Below are 8,194 nucleotides of genomic sequence, written 5' to 3'. Positions count from 1 at the left end.
GACGTGAGAATATAGCAACCCAATCTCTTCATTTCTTTGTTTGGAAAAATCTCTTTGTTGTATCTTTTTAGTTGTGACTATTGTTTTAGATATTATGTTCTACAGGTAGGAGAACTACTCCTAAGCTAAGAAATATTCGGGATAAAAGTCTTGAATGATCAAAACCCTTAATTTCTGGATATTTTAATTGATCACATCCTTTTAATTGATCCAACAGATGAAAAGAAAACAAAATGAGCCAAGAAGGGGATCCTGAGGATTTCAGAACTCTGTCTTGACAAGCAACCTAAAAACCTTTAGTACGGCAGGGAGGGATCACACGTCCAAACCCTCCTTCTAACCTCACAAGGTCATCTGAGAACTGACTCTCTCTGTCCTCTCCCCCAAGAGACTAAGATGATGGGGAGGGGTCCTCTTGGTTGTTCAAAGAGGCACTGAAACAAGTATCCTTCATGGAAGGGAGTGGGGTTAGTATTTCATTGTCATCTCAGTTGAAATCAGTACTATCCTCTTAGTGCTTTTAATGTATTATATGACACTTCCAATTTTCTCTCATATCTAAATTCCATTGCTGAGGGTGCACCTTCAGCATTTTATTCAGAAATAGGCCAGAGCTGAAGGAAGGTGGAAATTAATTTATAGTGGAAGTTTTTTTTTCCTTAGTGTTGAGGTTTATTGTAATTTCTCTTGATCTAAAGTGGAATCGCAAGTTTTATCAAATATTCATTTTTTAATGTTTGAAATACGTAAACTGTTTTCTAGGAGGAAAGCATTTTCAACAGATTAATAAATCCTCTAGTGTAGAGACTAAAGTGATTATTCAGGTATTTCTATCTAAATCATAAGTAGGACACTAAATTCATAGCACTATTAGTGGCTAAATTTAACTTGATTCCAACAACATTTCATAAAAGAAAGCTTTTAGTTAGTAGTAGTTTTTTTCAATTAAAAGAAAAAAGTAAATTTAATTGATTTCAATGAGAGAAATGTCATCCAATATCTAGAAAATAATTGCCCAAGTTATTTCATATGACTGTGTCATTGAATTATGTCATACACCACTGGGTTTTTAATGAGAAGAAAGAAATTATGGTCTAATTTCTTCCTGACCAATGAAATTCTGACCCTAGTAGAAAAAATTTGTGTTGAGAGGAAGGGAGCAACTGGGTCGGTGGCTCCAGCTCTCAGCAAGAGTGAGATCTTGTCTTTACAAAAAAAGAGAAAAATTAGCAGGGTGTGGCATGGCGTGCCTGTAGTTCCAGCTACTAGGGAGGCTGACTCAAGAGGATCGCTTGTGGCTGGGCCTGGTGGCTCACGCCTGTAATCCTAGCACTCTGGGAGGCCGAGGCAGGTGGATCACTTTGAACCAGCCTAAGCAAAAGAAAGATCCCATCTCTATTAAAAATAGAAAAACTGAAGCAAGAGGATAGCTTGAGCCTGAGTTGGAGGTTGCTGTGAGCTATGATGGCCATGGCACTCTACCCAGACAACAGCTTGAGACTCTGTCTCAAAAAAAAAAAAAAAGTATCAGTTGAGTCCAGGAGTTTGGGGTTGCAGTGAGCCATGAGAACACCACTGTGTTCTACCTATGGTGACAGAGTGAGACCCTGTCTCAAAAAGAAGGGACCTACATTAATGATTTAGCCTGGCACGGTGGCTCACACCTGTAATCCCAGCACTTACAGGAGGCTGAAGTGGGTGGATTGCCTGAGCTCACAGGTTCGAGACCAGCCTGAGCAAAAGCAAGATTCCCGTCTCTAAAAAACAGGTGAACGTTGTGCTGGGCGCCTGTAGTCCCCGCTACTTGTGAGGCTGAGGCAAGAGAATCACTTGAGCCCAAGAGTTGGAGGTTGCTGTGAGCTAAGACACCCTGGCAGGCTACTGAGGATGACGCTGTCTAAAAAAAAAAAATTTAAGTAGCTATGTTTTATAGTAGTAATATGTTCTAGGTAACCCATTCTATACAGAGTCAGATCTAGCAATAAAACATTGTATTGCTGCTGTTCTTTTATGTTTATATAATTAATAATACAAATAAAGGGCATTTTTATTCTTTATGAGTGCTTGTATACCATCTCTTCCTAGGGCTGATATTCTTTTATCATGTTGGAAGAAATCATTTTAGGCGACTAAAGCTTTCATTGCGGCGGTAGGGTCTGTATTTTCTATTATGTCTGTCGGGCATCTGGAAGCCACATTTCAGTATGAATGTCTCTGCCCTGGACTCAGTGTTTAATGTTTTCGTACCTTTTCCACCCATGACCCAGGTTGTTAACCCAGGTAAAACTCTGTAGAATAACTACTGCCTTCACTTTCACCCACCTCCTCAAATTCATCTCACCAGAATGACTGGGGAGACACCAATGAAGTGATTCCTGGGTTTTGTGAAACGTGCACATGGTGACGAAGAACCTAAACATTGACTGTAAACATAGCCTTTAAAAGGCGAAAGATTTACACGATCTGCAGAGAAACCAGAGTATTAAACATAGCCTTTAGAATATACTAGTCTGTGACCCAGGAAGGACCAGTGATTTAAAGATCAATGTGATAACTGCTGCTGATGTTCAGAATCACTTAAATGGCCACGTGGATCCTTCTGACTCCATTTAAAATACAAGCCTGACACATGGTGGTAGAGGGCCTGTGTTGAGATCATTACTAACATTCAAAGCTGAACAATTTTGTAAAATAAAGCAGTAAGCTTAAGGTTAAACTGAGAAGGACTCTGAATTTATGTGTCTGTACAACGAGGTGTATAAATACTATGTATTAGGGCAGTTTTAGGGATATGGCTATGCCCCTTATTATTTGAATGGAACAAGTAACAGTGGGATTTTCAGACTGGGTTAGCAGGCTCCCACATCATACTGTGGAAAGATACTCAAAATCATATTGCAGGCCTGGCGCAGTGGCTCACGCCTGTAATCCTAGCACTCTGGGAGGCCGAGGCAGGTGAATGGCCGGGGCTCACAGGTTCAAGACCAGTCTGAAGAAGAACAAGACCCCATCTCTAAAAAACACCCAGGCATTGTGGCAGGCAACTGCAGTCCCAGCTACTCAGGAGGCTGAGGCAAGAGAACCACTCGAGCCCAAGAGTTTGAGTTTGCAGTGAGTTATGACACCATGGTACTCTACCAAGGGCAACAAAAAAAGATTCTATCTCAAAAAAAAAAATCATATTGCATACTTAATCTTCTAGAATTAGTTCATTGCAAAGACTGTATGTCTGGCAATAGAATATGAAACAGTGGGATCTCAACCACATGTTAGATAAGCATGAGAGGTTGGGGGTATCAATTCCAAAAACGAGAAGAACTATGTGGGGAAGTACATGGTAAATTGTACTTTGCGCTGCATATGATAATACTGGTAATAACTCACAGTCTTGGGTAAAATGCAAGCTTATTTGGGGGTCATATTCTAAAGTGGGCCTAAGTTCCTGTTATGGACTGGTCAGTTCTCAAAGTGTGTGTAACAATCAAGTCGGTACTCCCCATGCAGGTGAGATAAGCACCCTGGCATGTTCGCTATTCCCGTGTCAGGGAGGGGATGCTTTGGCATCTTGGGGAGACTTGCCTGGAAGCATCTGTGTGCTGATGCCTCAGTGGGGAGCCCTGATGATGTTAAGGCTTGCCTTGTGGTCCCCTTTCTCTAGGGAACCTGGATGACGACGGATTACCGCATGGGCTCTGCACGGTCACCTACTCCTCCACAGACAGATTTGAGGGCAACTTTGTTCATGGAGAAAAGAACGGCCGGGGGAAGTTCTTCTTCTTTGATGGCAGGTAGCACTCAGAGTTTTGTTTTGTTCTTTTGTGGGTCCCAGATTATTTCATGTGAAGGAATGATGCATGTGTAAGAATTTAAGCAGAAGTTGTTGTACAACTTGTATAATACAAAAGGTAAAATCAACCCAACCTACATGCACTGCCTTGGTACTTGGGAAGTCACGCCATGGCTGTAGGAAAGCCAGCCTAAGGCTAAGCTCCAGTCATCACTGTCTCCCTGGGTGTGCTCGTCCAAGAGATACTCTGCCTTGCCCCAACTTGTGTAAGTGAATTACCTGCTCACCCAGTTCTCTGGTGGATTTCACCTGTTCATTCAGCTAATGCATTTCAATGAAGTCACACAGAGGGGATAGTTTTTGTCAGTGTCCAGTTTGCACAGTTTCAGTAGTGTCTGGTTCATGCTTTTTTCCAAGTGTAACACACACCCCACTACACTCAGCCGGATCCCCCAGTCAGCACCATGTGGTTTCTTCACTTCCTGAAGGACTATTCAGCCACCTTGCTGGTTTTTCAGCTTCATCAGTTTCTCAGCATGTTCCCTCTTCCCATGAGATTGGTAAAGTAAGTGCAGGAGAACCTCCATAACGACAACCTCCTTACAGTGACCACCTCTCTGAGTTGACCTAGTTTTCCTAGACCAGACACGCACCTCGTGTACCTGTCAGTATAGTAGGCCTAGTTCCTAATGCTGACCACCTCCGATATCCAGATGAATTTGTTATAGTCCCTCGGGTTGTTAACTTACAGAGTAGTTATACTGTATTTGGCCAAAAGTTCTTCAAAGCCTCGTTGTCTCTGTCTAGGGAGTAACTCATGGGCAGGTAGATGTAGGAGGGTAGTATTCTAGATTCACATATTTTTAATGCTTGTCTTTGGGATAGGTGGTCTGTTTTTTGAGACAGGGTCTCACTCTGTCACCCAGGTTTGAGTGACAGCTCACTGCCGCCCTAAACTCGTGGGCTCATGTGATCCTCCCTCTTTAGCCTCTCAAATAGCTGAAACTATAGCCGTATGCCCCTATATTTGGCTAATTAAAAAATATTTTTATTTTTAGAGATGAGATCTCACTATGTTGCCCTGGCTGGTCTCAAGCTGCTGGCTAGGAGCCTTGGCCTCCTAAAGTGCTGGGATTATAGGCTTGACCCGCCATAGCTGGTCTTTTTTGTGTGACACTGTAACACTGAGGTCAGGACTAGTATCTTCCACAGTCCACCTTAGTTAAAATATTTTTCATGTTAGGATTGTTTTCACTTTGCTTTTACCTCCTGTGTGAGAATGGTGGGAGGCAGTGGTAGGTAGAAATATCTATAGGGCTTTTTTCTTTCAAGGATAGGATTGCACTGGCCTAGCCTTCCAACAATGACTTTTAAACCATGTCAGCTTCAGAAGCAAGGAGTAACCATGTGAATTTCTCAAGTCTTTAGAGGCACTCAGAGCCATGGAAGAGCCAGCGATTTTCAGGCCAGTTGGGTAATACAGAAATGAACTTGGCTGAAGCAGGTTGTAGGATTCTGCAGGGTATAGTGCCACTTACTAAACTCCTGGCATTGCTAATAAGCCAGCTGAGTCCCAGTATCCCAACCTCTTTAAGATGTTGAAAGTGCTTTTCTCGCTCCTGAGCCCTTTAACCAACCTGTCCAGAGGGAAACTTCTCCTGCCTCATTTCCATGGCAGTTTTTTTTTTATAGCACTCCCTCTAGAAACTGTCACTTTTTACCTCATGCTGTAATTATTCATTTATTCATTCAACAAATACATATTTATGTAAAGATCTCATTTTTCCTTCATCCCCAAGGACAGAGGTTCCTGGAGGGCAGAATCCATGTCAATTATATATTTTATGCATCACAGCACTTTCCCTTAATTTGATACTCAAAAAAAAATAATCCTTGCTGAGTAGGTGTGGAAGCTGAAAGAGAGGATAGAATTCAGAGCCCCCACTGCCCCCCACATACTTATGCTTTAAACCTTGTCGTTTGATCATGATAGCCAGTAATTGATAGGCTATGTGGGAAAATGGTCTAGCAGATCTGGTTGAATTCGGTGTTGCTTTACAGACCCAATACACTTGAGCTTCTGAACAAGTGTACCAAGAACAAGTTACATGTCTGCCCAGGTCCCCTCAGGCCTAAGAGGTAGGCAAGTCGAGTGGCACCTGAGACTTCCTGAGCACCTACCTTCCTTTGTCAGACTAGTCACTTCTGGCCCTAGGCAGCTTCATCCACTTACCCAGTTGCCTCGTACAAATGCAGCAATTTGCGTGTGTGTCATAACATGAAAAAGCTGAAGGTCACGTTGAAGCATCCAGCCTCATAATTATCTTTAGGCTAGAGATAAATGCATTAACAATTTTTTTTCCATTGGAGGCATGAATTCACTAATTTTTATACCTACCACTCAAACACCTGTAGAGACAGCAGTCAAAGGAGAATCAAAGAATGGGAGCGCTAGTGAAGACCTCAAGAGGTCATGTCAGGTAGTCTTCAGATGGAAGGGGTTCATGCCTTGAGGGGAGAAGACCTGTATCATTACCTTAATTACTCGAGCTGAAGCAGTGTGGAGACAGGATCTCAAAAGGCCGTCATTACCTTTCTTGAGCCCAGTACTGGTCATGCTGTGAGGCATGTGTTAAAGGGATTTGCTGTAAACTCAAGGAGACAGTCTTATGACTGAAAAAAGGCCAGGCAATCTATAAGATGTTTCTAAGTAAGGGGGTTGCTTGTGGAGAAATCAGTTGTTTCTTCATAAAGCAGCCTTTATTTATATTTGTCTATTAATTTTTCTCCCTGCTTCCACCCCTAGTTCTTAGGGTCTGATGTATTGGGTAAAATTAAGTGGCACTCCTTTGCCTTTCCTGTTAGTCAGGAAACTTTCATCTGGAAAAATTGCCCCCAAAGGCTGACAAGGTCATGAAATAACAGGTGAGGGAACAAAAACTTTCTGTTGCAGAAAGCTGTTCGAACCTGTAGTGCTGGTTTATGTCCCCATGGAAGGGTTCATTGGCAGTGGGAGTTTGGAAATAGAGAAGAAAAATCACAAAATGTACTAATAGGAGATTGGGCCTGCTGCATTCTAATCTTATATGAAAACTGAACCCAGGCAGACGCTTTATGAGAAGGATTCAAACAAATATAAACTGCTTTCAGGAAAATTCTGTAATCAGTTTTACCTTTGACACAGAAAATGATAAACCTGAATAAGAATTTCAGATACCCAGATTGCCAGGAGAAATGCCTCTGTTAAATTTTTAACCAATTTCCTAGATAGAAGCAGGATTTTTTTTGAATTGCTAATATAGCAAATGATTGGTAGACTAAAAAAGCCACAAGAGGGGCGGTGCCTGTGGCTCAGTGGGTAGGGTGCCAGCCCCATATACCGAGGGTGGTGGGTTCAAACCCAGGCCCAGCCAAACTGCAACAAAAAAAAGCCGAGCATTGTGGTGGGTGCCTGTAGTCCCAGCTACTCAGGAGGCTGAGGCAGGAGAATCGCCTAAGCCCGGGAGTTGCAGGTTACTGTGAGCTGTGATGCTACGGTACTCTACTGAGGGCAATAAAGTGAAACTCTGTCTCTAAAAAAAAAAAAAAAAAATCATACGAGGTACAGACGTGTAAAAAGTGAAAGTGCTCCATTTTCCATAATCCCCATCCCATAGAAGTAACCACTATCAGCAGAGAATTTGAGCATCTTAATTAAATATATTCAAGATAGCTATCTATTTCTAAGTTTTAATAAGTGTATTTTTTTTTTTTTTTTTTTTTTTTGCAGTTTTTGGCCGGGGCTGGGTTTGAACCCTCCACCTCCAGCATATGGGGCCGGTGCCCTACTCCTTTGAGCCACAGGCGCTGCCCCAATAAGTGTACATATTTGCAGGATACAGTGTGATTTTCTAGACATACGCACATTGTGCAGTGACAAATCAGGGTAATTAGCATATTCATCACCTCAGACCCTTGATACTTCTTTATGGTGACAACATTCAAAATCCTCCTTTTTGAAGTATAGAGTGTATTATTGTTGACTTTACTCACCCGAGTATGCAATAGAACACTAGGACTTATTCCTGTTATCTAACTGTAACTTTATAGCTTCTGACCAAGCTCTCCCATCCTCCCCTTCCCACTCTTCCCAGCCCCCATAACCACTATTCTACCCTCTAAATTCTGTGAGAATAGAATTAAGCTTCCACACAGGGGCCAGATGTGGTGGCTCATGCCTATAATCCTAATACTCTGGGATGGAGGTGAGAGGATCTCTTGAAGTCACGAGTTTGAGACCAGACCGAGCAAGAGTAAGATCCCATTACCACTAAAAATAGAAAAATTAGCCTGGTGTTGTGGTGGGCACTTGTAGCCTCAGCTATTCAGGAGGCTGAGGCAGGAGGATCACTTGAACCCAGGAGTCTG

The 8,194-nt window shown here is 42.4% G+C and overlaps 1 protein-coding gene across 1 annotated transcript in view; it reads left to right on the top strand.

Annotated features, from left to right (window-relative positions):
• SETD7 (SET domain containing lysine methyltransferase 7) overlaps positions 1-8,194 on the top strand; it is a 46,828-nt gene that overhangs the window by 6,321 nt on the left and 32,313 nt on the right. Inside the window, exon 2 of the mRNA XM_003790176.2 lies at positions 3,659-3,788. Within this exon, the coding sequence (XP_003790224.1) occupies positions 3,659-3,788 (130 nt within the window). The remainder of the gene's footprint in view (positions 1-3,658; positions 3,789-8,194) is intronic.

This window comes from Otolemur garnettii, unplaced genomic scaffold, assembly GCF_000181295.1.
Source record: "Otolemur garnettii isolate 467f Iridium unplaced genomic scaffold, OtoGar3 scaffold00041, whole genome shotgun sequence".
Taxonomy (NCBI): Eukaryota; Metazoa; Chordata; class Mammalia; order Primates; family Galagidae; genus Otolemur; species Otolemur garnettii.
Note: the sequence above shows the minus strand (reverse complement) of the source record. Positions and strands in the feature narration are given on the sequence as shown.